Raw genomic sequence first — 13122 nt, 5'->3', positions numbered from 1 at the left:
GCCGGATGTCTGACTGTCAGGTATGACTGCTAAGGGCTCTCTGGCCTGTCACCGGGAAAGGCCCTTCCAGGCACCCAGCTTTCAGGATACACTGTGTTGCACCAGGAGCCTGTGTACCCCAACTCGCTCGAGGCCTGGCCAAGATCAGTGTGTCGCCTGTGACACAAGACAGGTGGGAGGAGAGGCCCAGGACTGCTCCCTTGCCTCCTGTCAGGGCTCCTCCTTCACCTGCCTCTTGTTTCCTGCAGAGTTCATCCTCTCGCTTCTGGAGAAGATGCAGACTCAGGAGATCCTGAGGATGCTGCGGCTGCCCGAGCTAGGCGACTTGGGCCAGTTTTTCCGCAGCCTCTCAGCCACCACCCTCGTGAGTATGGGTGCACTGGCTGCCATCCTCGCCTACTGGTTCACTCACCGGCCAAAGGCCTTGCAACCACCGTGCAATCTCCTGATGCAGTCAGAGGAGGTGGAGGTGAGCAGGGTGTGAGCAATTGGGCTGTGGGAAGTAGTAGGCGGGGGACAGGCATCTTGAAGGAAGAAGCCAAACTATGGCTTATTTGACCTCAAATGGCCCAGAGAATCTCCGTTTCTCCCGGCAGCCAGCCAGTAAGCCCAGAAGTGGCCCTGGGCAGGCTCTCCTACTAGATTCTCCTTCTGCCTCTCCCAGTAACTAAAGCCTGGGCAGAGACTGACCTTGGCTTTGCCCTGGGCCTCTGGTTTGCCTGCTTCTTGGGTAGGGGGCCTTGGCTTACGCTGCCTCAGTAGGCGGTCTAAGCATGTGCTCAAGGGGCTGCCAGGTAAATTCCCTCCCAGATTCTCCCTGTGCCCAACCCTGGTCTGGAACTGGGACCCAGAGCTGAGCCCACCCAGGGCCCTGCCCTCCCAGAGCACATGGACTCACAGGTAGAGCCACTGAGGGAAGAAGGGATGGTGGCCCAGCCTGGACAAGGGTGTTCCAGGCTCTGTCTAGAAGGACCAGTAAGTTTATGGAGTTTATTTTGCCTTTTTAAAGAACTTTAATTCCATTTATTTTGAATAGATAATATAGTCACACAGTTCAAAAGCAACCAAATGACATAGACTGAAAAGCTTCCACCTTCTTCCCCTTGCCTCTAAGTTCTCTCCCCCTGAGAATTGTGTTAGCAGTTGTCCACGAGCAGATGTATAGATGTCTGCCCACCTTTTAAAAGGATAACATACCGCATACACTGTGCAGCACCTTGCTTTTGCTCTCGATGGTATGTCGTGCAGGTACCGATCAAAAGCATGACAGAGTTTGGCCTGGTGGGAGAGGACTCAGGTCAAGATAGGGCTGGGATCTTTAGGGCATTTTTCCAGCAGAGGGAATGATGTGTGCAGAGGTGAGAGTGTGTGATAACACACCTGGTGCCTTTGGGAAATGGCGATTCATGTGGTGTGGCTGGGAGGTGGAGAGGGGCTGTGGATGCGTCAGTAGCCTGTGGTTACCAGCAGCCGTGGGTTTGCAGGCTGGCCGTGCCTCTTACTAGCCTGATGGTCCTCGGCTGTTTCTTAACTCTCTGAGCCTCAGTTTCCTCATGTGTCAAGTGGGCAATAAAAAGAGTATCTGCTTCCTAAAGTTACGGTAAGGATTTGGTGAGGTGATGCAGAGAAAGCACTAAGATGAATTATTTTTGGTAAGCTTACAGTTACAACTCATCTGGAGAGGCCAGCAAGGACAAAGCCCCATTAACTGGGCAGGGACCCTTGGAGATGGACAGCCTGGATTTATTTGAGGCTGTCAGTAGTAGGAGAGACAGGGCCTGTTTTTGCTGTGGCTTTGGCAGGGGCAGGCATGAGGAGGCAACTGGGGCTTCTGGGCTGGAGGTGACAGTGGTCTGGATGGGGTCAGGTTGAGCGCCACAGAGTGAGTCGCCTCACGGGTCTGGCTGGGAGGACAGGGCATGGACACAGCTAAGGTCTCCCTTCCTGGGGAGGATGGAGCCCTCCCTTGCTTCGTCCCCCAGGAGTGTAGGAATCTGGAGTGACTATAGTGAAGGAGGAAAGGAGAGAGTGGTAGGAAATGAGATGAGAGAGGTAAGAGGGACCCAGATCATAGAGGGCCTGGTAGCATTTACTCTGTGTGCTACACGGTAGGAAACAATTCATATCATGTCACTCACCCTGGCTTAAAATCCTTCCCTGCTCCCTGTTGCCCTAAACCTAAAGCTCAGACTCCTCACCTTGATCTGCAGCCTCTCTGGCCTCCTCCATTTACCACTTGGAGTGGCACGAATTGCCTACAGTCTCCCAGGTGCCTCCTGCCCCATGTGTTTGCACTCCCTGTTGCCTCTGGTGAAACCGCCATTCCTTGTTCTTCATTCTTCCCAGTAAACCCTTTTATTTTTAAAAAAAATTTTTTTCTATTTCTTTCCTTATTTAATTAATTAATTTATTTTGGCTGTGTTGGGTCTTTGTTGCTGCGCGCGGGCTTTCTCTAGTTGTGGCGAGCGGGGGCTACTCTTCGTTGCAGTGCGAGGGCTTCTCATTGCGGTGGCTCCTCTTGTTACGGAGCACGGGCTTCAGTAGTTGTGGCGCATGGGCTCAGTAGTTTTGGCTTGCGGGCTCTAGAGCACAGGCTCTGTAGTTGTGGCGCACGGGCTTAGTTGCTCCGCGGCATGTGGAATCTTCCCAGACCAGGGCTCGGACCCGTGTCCCCTGCATTGGCGGGCGGATTCGTAACCAGTGCGCCATCAGGGAAGCCCCCTCTTTGTATCCTTCAAAACCCAGCTCAGCGGCCACTCTCTGACATACCTGCCCACTGAGCCCCTTCTGTCGCTGGCACACAGTCTCTTGCTGTCTCATTTCTGTCCCCCTGAATGCTAACCAGGTCTGACTGTATCTGTCCCCAGATTCCCACAGAGGTCCTGCATGGGCCTGGTGCTCAGGAAGCACTGGCCAAACAGAACTTTCCACTGCACAACAGCTGAGTGCTGCCTGTGGTTTTGAGTTTGGCTGTTGGCTCTGTGGCTGTCACATTTTTCCTCAGACCTGATGTTCCAAGAGGGGTAGCGGACCATGGGCCAGCCCAGTGCAGCCCAAATAGTGCTCAGAGAAGAGGTGGAGCCGTGATACTACAGAGTTCTGGGTTTGGGGAGCCTGAGGAGGGCTGGCATGTGGAAGGGAAAGAGGCAGGAGAAGCCCAGCTCCTTTCCCCCGCCCCCCAGCACAGATGGTGTTTGCTACAGTCCCACTCTGGATCCATACCACTGAGGGCCCGGGCATCTGCTACGCCATTCCCTCCACCGCCTTCTAGGCCTCTTTTCCCAGCCAGTCCTCAAACTCATCACACTGTTATGTGAATGATGGATGGGAGCCTTCTTAGCTAAAGACAGCTCCCAAATGATTCTTAACCTACGTGCATAGCAGCAACACCTTTGCAGATTGGTCCTGATACAGGGGCAGCCTGACTAGCCAACACTCCCCACTCTGCTGTATGAGTGAACCACGGGTGCGTATGAACAGTAACTGAAGATTCTGGGCATTTAGTGTATGCTGCCTGGTGTGTGGGTGCTGTATGTGTGTATGTGTGTGGGAGACCAGTGTACTGGGCCCCTGGGCATGAGCCACCCCTGTTTGAGTGTGGATGCATACAGGTCCAGTGTGTACAAGCCACGTGTACATGAATGTGTGTGGAGTTTGTGTGTGTACAGCCCAGGTGCGTGTAGGCCATGTGTGTGAGTGCACACAGAGTGTGTCCCAGCTCCAACTACGTGGCCCAGGTGTGTATCCAAGCCATGTACAGCCTGGTGCATGCTGGTGCCCTCTCCTGATACCCCTGCCTGCCTGCATCAGCCAGCTTCTCTGGCCTGTGCTTGGCTCATAGGACAGTGGTGGGGCCCGGCGATCCGTGATAGGGGATGGCCCTCAACTGCTCACCCACTACTATGACGATGCCAGGACCATGTACGAGGTGTTCCGCCGTGGACTTAGCATCTCAGGTGAGAGGGGCCATGGGGGTGTGGAAGGGCTGTGGCAGGGGTTGAGCAGGTGCAAGGGTGTGGGTGAGCAAGCATGGTTCCAGGGGTATGGCAGGTGAGTCGCGCCCAGGTTCAGATGAGAGAAGCCATTCTTGGCCCTCCTGCCACCCAGTCAGACAAGTAGCTGCATTATGAGGCCCAAGGGCTGACCTCAGCTTTATTACAGCCCTGAGAACTGCTGACCTTAAGCGGTCTCTTTGCTCATACTCTATATCTCCTATTTGCAGCCCCTCGTGAGCCTTGAACTCGCAGGCTACTGGCTGGCATGGTTCTGAACCTGAGCCTCCGAGATGTCTGGGTGACCCATGGCGTGGGGTGAAGGGAGTTGTCACAGAGAGGCAAACTGCCACCTCTGGCCAGTGGCCCCCAGGTCTCCATGTCTTCTTGGGGCTGCATCACACAGGTCATTGTGGGAACTAGCGCTGTGTCAGTTCCCATTCCTGGGCCTTCCTGATCTCCCTGGGGAGATGCCATGCTTGTGCACTTTAGGCCTTCTTGGACTTCAGCAGGTTAGACAGACAGCTGGGGAGCAGTTCATTTGGCCCATGGACCGCCTCCCAGGATGGGATATTGATCCAGGTGTCTGATGGGCAGGTTCAGTGGCTCCCACACCCTGCCCTCCTCCCTGGCACAAGGCCTGCTTATCTCTATGTAGGGAATGGACCCTGTCTTGGCTTCAGGAATCCCAAGAAGCCTTATCAGTGGCTGTCCTACCAGGAGGTGAGTAATAGAAGACAGGCCCCACCCTGTCCACCCACACAGACCTGGCACTTGGGTGGGGGGGCTTGTGGGCACCCTGGAGGCTCTCAGAGAGTCACTTTTTTCCTTGCCTGGACTGTCTGCCAAACTCCAGGCAGCAGCCTCTCAGGACTTCCAGCATCGCTGAGTAGGGAGTTGGGGAGCTCCATCAGACCTTAGAAATCCCACCTGGGGATCTCCCTTCCCTGCTGAAGAGTCCTTGCTTTCCCATCACTGCCCCATGTTTGTGTGCAGGTGGCCGACAGGGCTGAATTTCTAGGGTCTGGACTTCTCCAGCACAATTGTAAACCGTGTACAGATCAGTTTATCGGCATTTTTGCACAAAATCGACCAGAGGTGAGCACCTGCCTTAACTGGTTTTAGAGGCATCAGTGGAACACAAGCTTGGGTACCGTAGAACAGCCCTGCTCCCGCTGTCTGTAGGGCCTGGGACAAGAGGAAAACTGGAGACTGTTGGTCCATGCCATCCCCCACTCCCTTGGCTCTGTCCCTCATCAGGGCTGGACATTCCAGCCAAGTTCTATCCACACCCTACCTAGCTGTCCAAACAGTGGCTCCCTGAGCCATGGGGGAAGAAGGATCTGGGGAAGAAGGCCATGCAAACCCCGGAGGTGGGCCTGGGGTTATTTTGAGTCCCGTAATTCCCTGGGGCAAGCAAGTCTAGAAGAACGTGGGGGAGCAGGCCCAACGGGTCAGCTTTATGGATCCCTTGCCTTGTGCGGAGCGCTCTCGGCACAGGACCCCGATCAGGGAGCCCCGTGCCTAAGGCCTGAGGGCAGTGCAGCCCTGCTGTCTGCTCTGTGCTCCCCCCCTTCCCCCCAACCTGTGTGTCTCCACAGTGGATCATCGCGGAGCTTGCCTGCTACACATACTCTATGGTGGTGGTCCCGCTCTATGACACCCTGGGGCCAGGGGCAATCCGCTACATCATCGACACAGGTGAGCCCAGCCGCCCACTCCTGCCCCGGCAGCCAGCCCCACCTCCTCCTCCCAGCCCTTTTCAGCTTCTGCTGATTGTTTGACACTAGTAAGTACTTTGCTTCTGCTCTCAGAGAACGCTGGGGGCTTCCACTTTGGCCCTTGAGTTGGCTTCCTGAGTCCAGCTGTCCCCAGTTGGACTTCACCCAAAGGCTCCTTCCACAGGGTAGGGCTGCCAAGAAGGAGACTCTGTACCAGCCTCCACGTAGGGCTGCCAACCCTCTGAGTTCACTTCAGCTTGAGGAAGATGCTGTGGGGTGGTAAATATCTCAAACAGACCAGGGACAATGGGGGCTGAGCCTGAAGAAAAAGAATGCTTGGAATCTACCCCGGGAGACTCCCTGGTCTTCTGCCCTTGGCTCCATCCAGGCTCTGTGCACTTTCCTCTGGACACAATACATGTCCCACATGGCCTGTCGTATGTATTTATTTACACACAAGCTTATCATGTGGCACACACAGCCCATGGTTCCACTGCCTGGCATGTGCTGCCCACGGTCACAGCCTGTGCCCGCACAGCCTGACTCTCCTTGGTGGTCCCTGCAGCCGACATCAGCACTGTGATCGTGGATAAACCTCAGAAAGCCGTGGTTCTGCTGGAGCACGTGGAGAGGAAGGAGACACCAGGGCTCAAGCTGATCATCCTCATGGAACCATTTGAGGAAGCTTTGAAAGACAGAGGGCAAGACTGCGGGGTGGTCGTTAAGTCCATGCAGGCTGTGGAGGTGAGGGTCTGCTTCTGGGCTGTTTCCTGGCCACAGCTGGTTGGCCACTGAGCCAGAGCTGCCGGTTATCTGCCCATCTTATGCCCTAGGATGGGTGTCTTGGGCCATTAGGGTGTGTCAGGGTTCAAACAGGGCAGGCTTCACAAGGGCTGGTGGTGGGTAGTGGGGTTGGTACCCACAGGCATCCTCTTTGAGATGGGCTCAGTTATTTGGCACAGTTAGTGACACAGGCACCAACAGGTAGATGGTGGTGCCAGCCTGCCCCAGAGCTATCCCCACAGCCTCCGGAGCCTCCTCATTTCCAGCTAACAGCCAGCCTGTCTGAGCCTGAGGACTGTAGTAAACCTGAGGTCCAGAAGTCTTGGAGAGGTTCTTGCAGTTGTGTCCCAGACCCCCAGCAGCCAGCAGAACCAATTTTCCTTTGCATGGCCTCCGCAGAGACATTAGGCTGGTGGCAGCTTATGGCCTGCTGGAGTGACCCAGGACATCCTCCGGGGCCTGAGGCCTTTTGCTCAGTAGCAGCTGACCCCCACTGTGCCCTCCTGGATCTAGGCCTGTGGGCCCTCCATTTTTCCTCCTGTCTCCCTGTCTGCTCTTAAATGTACCCACAAAGCCATGGAGGGCCTGTGCCCCTCCATGGCTTTAGGGGCCACACCTAAGCTGGCAGCTCCCATCTGCCCCTCCAGCCCTGACCACTTAGTTGCAAGCCCGGGTCACCTAGCCAGTGTGTCTTGAGCATGCGTCTAGACGTACCGTGGGCCCCTCAGGCTGTCTCCCCCTTGTGCATGTGCACAGTGCTTAGCCTCTTCCTGGGCCCCAGGCCGCTGTCTGGGATGCATGGGTGGCCAAGGCCTGGATGTGTATCTGAGGAGAGACCGCTGAGGTGGTGTCTCTGCACGGGCCACATCTGGACAGGGAGTCTGGGACTCTGGGCTTGCCGCGGGAACAGGGCATACTGTGCTGAGTTTATTTTGATTGATTAGAACTCTCGAGCATTTAAAAACAGTGTTTTCCTCTTCCAGGACTGTGGCCAGCGGAATCACCACGTTCCTGTGGTAAGCTCATCTGCCAGCAGGTTTTGACTGAGCACTATGGTGTCCAGGGCACGTCCTCACAGACTCCCTCGCTGTGCACAAGGCTCAGTAGAGGAGCCAGAGTAGCAGCTCTGTGTTAATAAGCAACTCAGGAAATGTCCCCTTGGGGCACCCAGGACGACCTGGAACGGGAGTCAGACATTGGGAGGGAGATAAAAGGGCCACCAATCCTGGACACCCTTGGGTCTGCAGTAACTTTTTCTTTGGGAGGTCTTATGTTTTCCCTTTCGATGTAGCAGTCTCTCCCGAGGATGGGATGGACAGGAGCAGCAACAGACTCGGAAGTGGACCCCTTGTAACATCTGCTGTCTTTGTTCATCTTTGCTCTCTGAACTTTTCTGTGTGTCGGCCCCGAGTGATCCTCCCTGGGCTCGAGTCACCAGGGAGGGTCACAGCCCCTGGGAGGGTCTTGTAGGGGCTGTGAGCTTTCTAACCAGGCCTCTTGCCTCCAGCTCCCTCTGCAGCTCAGCTCTTCCCGCTCTCACCAGCCTGTGAGCTTTCTCACACACAGGCCTCAGCAGGTCAATCCCTGCTTCCCAGGGCCCTTCACCATGAGTAGCCCCTGGTGTGTCCCCACCTCTACACACTGTGCCCCAGCCTTAGAGACCTGCTCTCTGGCCCTGCAGCATGCTGTCTCTTGTGCCTCTGACAGTGCCCAGGCTGGTTCCTCTCCCAGAATGCCCACCGTCACTTCATCTGGAGAGATCTTGCTTGTCCTTCAGTCTCAACTCATGTCACCTCCTCCGGGAAGCCATCCTCTACATGCAAGTGGTCATGGTGGGCTCCTCCTGGTGACCCCAGGACTATGTGCACAGTGCCAGGGCAAGGGCCTGATGCAGAGCAATCTTAGTGACAGAGTGGGCAGCTCAGTTCTTGGGTTGCATTTTCCGTTCCCAAGCCTAAACCCAGACACTTGGGAGAAAGTGGGAAGGAAGGAGGAAGTGGGTCACATTCCCTAGAACGGTGAGATCTTTGATAGAGGCCTAGGTATGGCCACTGCAACCCAATCCCATTAGAATTCAGCTCAGCCTCAAGTAGGCGAGGCAGCAGGAGCAGGTGTGAGGTTGGTGGGACCGATCGACGTCCATGTCCGGTTAGGTTTCCTTGGTTTTTCTTCCTCTTTCCTGGGGACTTGCCTGCTCACCTTTCCAATGACAGCATGCAGGGCCGTGCACATGTGCCGACACATGCCTGCACCCTCACACAGTGCACACACGGGGGTGTGCTCCGAGGGGCTGGCTGGTGGAGGAGCCCAGGCTGGGCACACTGGGTCTCTTTAACACACTCCTCTTCTCGCCTCTGCAGCCCCCGAAACCCAGTGACCTCTCCATTGTGTGTTTCACAAGCGGCACGACAGGTAAGCAGAGGCTCCTAGCCCACCAGCCAGGGCCACCTGCACCCTTCCCTGGCAGCTTTGGCAGAGTGACTGAGATGTCTCCGGCACCCTCTGTGGGATGGGCTGAGCCTTGTCCTGTGCCTGGCTCCAGACACTGGGTCCTTCCTGCTGCTCCCAGTGGCCAATGCGAGGCAACGTGGGGCAGCTGGAAGTGAATGGACGGTGTGGACTGGGGGTGTCTGGGGTGGGGTGGGTGCTACAGACTTCCTGGAGCTGGGGCCAGAGGTGGGCTGGGCAGCTGGGTCATGTCATTACTCTGAGGAGGGGCTCTCACTCCTCAGCTTTCCTGCCCCTGCCTGGACTTTGTGTCAGGGACTGGGGAAGGAGTGTGGGATTTGGTGTCTGAGAGCCTGGTTTTAAGTCCCACCTCCACCACTTGCTGGGGGGCCATGAGCCGGTCCCTTAAACCCCTGCCACCACTGTCCCCAGTTTCTTTCTTTCTTTCTTTTTTTAATATTTATTTATTTGTCTGTGCTGGATCTTAGTTGCGGCACACGGGATCTTCAGTTGCAGCATGGGGGATCTAGTTCCCTGACCAGGGATAGAACCCGGGCCCCCATGCATTGGAGCACGGAGTCTTAACTGCTGGACCACCAGGGAAGTCCCTGTCCCCAGTTTCTTACCTGGGTGGTTAAAGGTGCCAAGCTGGAGGTGGGAAAGTGTGTGAAAGGGCAGTGCAGATGATCTGGGGCAAGATCATCTGCACAGATGATCTATGCCGTGGGCAAGGCTGTCAGGGAGAGAAAATGATGCAGTCCATGCCCAGTGCTGACAGAGGAACACGTGCATCAGTGTCAGTGCGAACAGCCAAGGAAGGCTTCCTAGGGGAGGCAGAACGCACCTGAGGACCATGGCTACAGGCACAGTACTTTGCAGCCTGCAGTGGCCCGTTCACCCTATCACTGTGTCACTGGGGCCTCAGCACGACCTGTGAGGCAGGTGGGGTGGAGACTATCCAAGGGGGCACCAACAGCAATTGGAGGCAGAGGCTTGTGCCCTGTTCTCCCATTTCACAGCCCAGTGCTCTCCCCACTGCTGCCTCTTCATCTCATCTGATGACTCGGGAAGTCACTTGCCCTCGGCCTGAAGGGGCAAGAAGGTTCCAGCCTGTTTTCCAGACCTAGGGCTGGCCTACCTTGATGATAGCTCTTGATGGGCAGTGACCTGGAGTTCCCCCACGCCTTCCACAGATGGCGCCTCCAAGGCAGTTGGCAGATCCTTGACCAGCCCCGCAGGCAGGATAATCCTTGTGGGTAGATCACGATAAACATGATGTTATTCAATCAGAGTGGGTTTTTGCCATTAACTCAAGTGGGTCTGAGAATTTCCACCTGACTGCTAAACCCTGTCAGGAGATAAATAACATAGCCTTTGCTTTCCAGGAGCTGACATCCAGAGCCAGCCCAGAATTCAAAAATGCCCTTCAGGTTTTTGTTGCTTTTTGTCAAGAGTTTCACAATGTGAAATTTTGGTGACATGTCCCTCCACCCTGGGTTTGGGGGCAGGTCACTACTGTGGCCTTTAGCTTTGGACCCTTGCTGTTCAAGAGTGCCCCCTGGCTTTTTTTTTTTTTAAACATCTTTATTGGAGTATAATTGCTTTACAATGGTGTGTTAGTTTCTGCTTTATAACAAAGTGAATTAGTTATACATCTGTTCCCACATCTCTTCCCTCCTGTGACTCCCTCCCTCCCACCCTCCCTATCCCACCCCTCTAGGTGGTCACAAAGCACCAAGCTGATCTCCCTGTGCTATGCGGCTGCTTCCCACTAGCTATCTACCTTACGTTTGGTAGTGTATATATGTCCATGCCACTCTCTCACTTTGGCACAGCTTACCCTTCCCCATCCCCATATCCTCAAGTCCATTCTCTAGTAGGTCTGTGTCTTTATTCCCGTCTTACCCCTAGGTTCTTCATGACCTTTTTTTTTTTTTTAGATTCCATATATATGTGTTAGCATACGGTATTTGTCTATCTCTTTCTGACTTACTTCACTCTGTATGACAGACTCTAGGTCCATCCACCTCACTCCAAATAACTCAATTTCGTTTCTTTTTATGGCTGAGTAATATTCCATGGTATATAGATGCCACATCTTCTGAGCCAGTTAGTCACAGCTGCTGCCCCTGGATCTGGAAAAGAACTTGATGATGCAGAAATGTGTTGTTGCCTAGCTGCAGAGGGCAGGCCTCATGTCCAGTGCTTTTTCAGACCATGGAGTCTCAATCGGAAGCTGAGCCATCCTGCCCAGGCTCTATGTGGTGGAAGCAGAATGTATGGAGGCTAGAAAACAGGTTGTGATTTGGTGCCCAAACCTCTCACTCCAGCGGTGTGGCTGGTGCCAGGGCAGAGCTGGGGGAGTGAGCAGGCCTCTTACCTGACGTTACCCTGCTTGGCTGCACGTGTGGATTTCCTTGGCATTAGCCTAAGCCTGTGCTGTGCCTCTGGTAGCCATCCTCTTGTCCAGCACATCACAGCTGTGGATACAGCTTCCCTTCCATGACAAGTGTCCTGGCGTCAGCTTCATCAAGAGCCACATCATTCTTTCAATGAGGAAAGATGGAAAATATGATCTGAATCTGACATTTGAATCATGATTCTGGTGGGATCATTCTGGGAAGATTTTTCTCTTGATGTGTGATGGAAACATCTGTGGAAATTCCCAGAATAGGCCAGTGCTTTGGAGCCACTAGTTAGGCCAAGGAGGCCCTGGAGGAGGTGAGAGCTTGGGGTTTGTCTGTACTCAGGGATGGCTAATGGGTGGGTGTGTGGTTGGTTGTTCGTTTCAGAATAACCATCGGCTGGACTGAAATCAAGCTGCCCTCTCCAAATAAAAGATAATTTGTGGGTATAATGTAGCCCAGTCTGGGGACTTGGGCCCCATGAATGATAGTTCAGATGTATCTTTACACGTTCATGTGCTACCCTCCCTTCCTAGAGAAGAAAATACAGTGGTCTTTTATTTTATTATTTATTTATTATTTATTTATTTATTTTATATATTTTTGGCTGCATTGGGTCTTAGTTGAGGCATGCGGGATCTTTCGTTGTGGTGCGCAGTCTCCTCTTTAGTTGTGGCATGTGGGTTTTCTCTTCTCTAGTTGTGGGGCACAGGCTCCAGGGCACGTGGGCTTAGTTGCCCTGCGGCATGTGGGATTGAACCCACGTCCCCTGCATTGTAAGGCAGATTCTTTACCACTGGACCACCAGGGAAGTCCCTACAGTGGTCTTTTAAAACATATCCTTCTTAGTCTACGGGTTTTTAGCATTCTTTTTCTAATTTATGTAGATTCATTCATTCAGCTCATTTATTGAGCATCCACTATGCATCAGACCTAGTGTTGGAGGCTGAGGACACAGGGATGGACAAGACACGACCCTGCCCTCATGAGCACACAGCTCATGTCATGAGGCAGTTCACTGCCTCGAGGGTCTGCATCCCAGGGTACATGGAGTGCTAGGCCACCCAGAGGTCAGGACAGCGGGACAGAAAGGATTTCAAATCTAAGCAGAGTCTTGAAGGATTGGCAGCTGGAGGAGAAGAGGAGGAAGGGCATTCTCAGCAAAGGAAACAGCATGTGCAGAGGACCAGCGGCAAGAAAGAAAATGTTTCTTTGAGGGAGAGTCGACTGAGGAAAAGAGAGGTCTGGTTGCAGGGCCTGGGAATCCTGACAGGAGAGGAATGATGGGGGTAGGAGTTCCAAATAAAGGCTGAGCAGGAGCAGCCAGAGAGGCTAGAGGAGAATAGAACCTGTCAGCATTGTCGATGGCTAAGCTGTACCCATAGGATGCTGCCACAAAAACACCTGCTGGTGCTCCTGAGACAGGGGAGGTTGGAAGCAGAAACTGATTATGGTGGACTGAGGAGTGGATGGGAGGTAAGGATGTCAAATCAGCAAGTGTGGACAATTCTTTTTTTTTTTTTTTTTTTGGCGGTACGCGGTCCTCTCACTGTTGTGGCCTCTCCCGTTGCGGAGCACGGGCTCTGGACGTGCAGGTTCAGCGGCCATGGCTCACAGGCCCAGCCGCTCCGCGGCACGTGGGATCTTCCCAGACCGGGGCACGAACCCGCGTCCCCTGCATCGGCAGGTGGACTCTCAACCACTGCGCCACCAGGGAAGCCTGACAATTCTTTTAAGAAGCTTGGCTGTGTCACCAAAAGGCATGCACCATAA

General features: G+C 54.2%; 1 protein-coding gene across 23 annotated transcripts in view; it reads left to right on the top strand.

Moving 5' to 3' along the window:
• The window catches only part of ACSL6 (acyl-CoA synthetase long chain family member 6), a 96444-nt gene that overhangs the window by 47271 nt on the left and 36051 nt on the right, over positions 1–13122 (top strand). For 21 of the 23 annotated variants that reach the window (XR_012330845.1, XR_012330844.1, XR_012330847.1 and 18 more), the window contains 8 exons: positions 249–469; positions 3842–3956; positions 4651–4715; positions 4989–5090; positions 5594–5693; positions 6279–6457; positions 7480–7512; positions 8857–8908. Coding sequence is in view for 19 of the 23 variants with exons in the window: in XM_073802493.1 (XP_073658594.1) it covers positions 249–469; positions 3842–3956; positions 4651–4715; positions 4989–5090; positions 5594–5693; positions 6279–6457; positions 7480–7512; positions 8857–8908 (867 nt within the window). In the remaining 4 variants the exon portion in view is untranslated. Of the gene's footprint in view, positions 1–248; positions 470–3841; positions 3957–4589; positions 4716–4988; positions 5091–5593; positions 5694–6278; positions 6458–7479; positions 7513–8856; positions 8909–13122 lie in introns of those variants that run through there. The other 2 variants (XM_073802500.1, XM_073802488.1) reach the window with 2 other exon arrangements.

The sequence above is a fragment of the Tursiops truncatus genome, chromosome 3, assembly GCF_011762595.2.
Source record: "Tursiops truncatus isolate mTurTru1 chromosome 3, mTurTru1.mat.Y, whole genome shotgun sequence".
Lineage (NCBI taxonomy): Eukaryota > Metazoa > Chordata > Mammalia > Artiodactyla > Delphinidae > Tursiops > Tursiops truncatus.
This window is presented reverse-complemented; position numbering and strand designations above follow the sequence as displayed.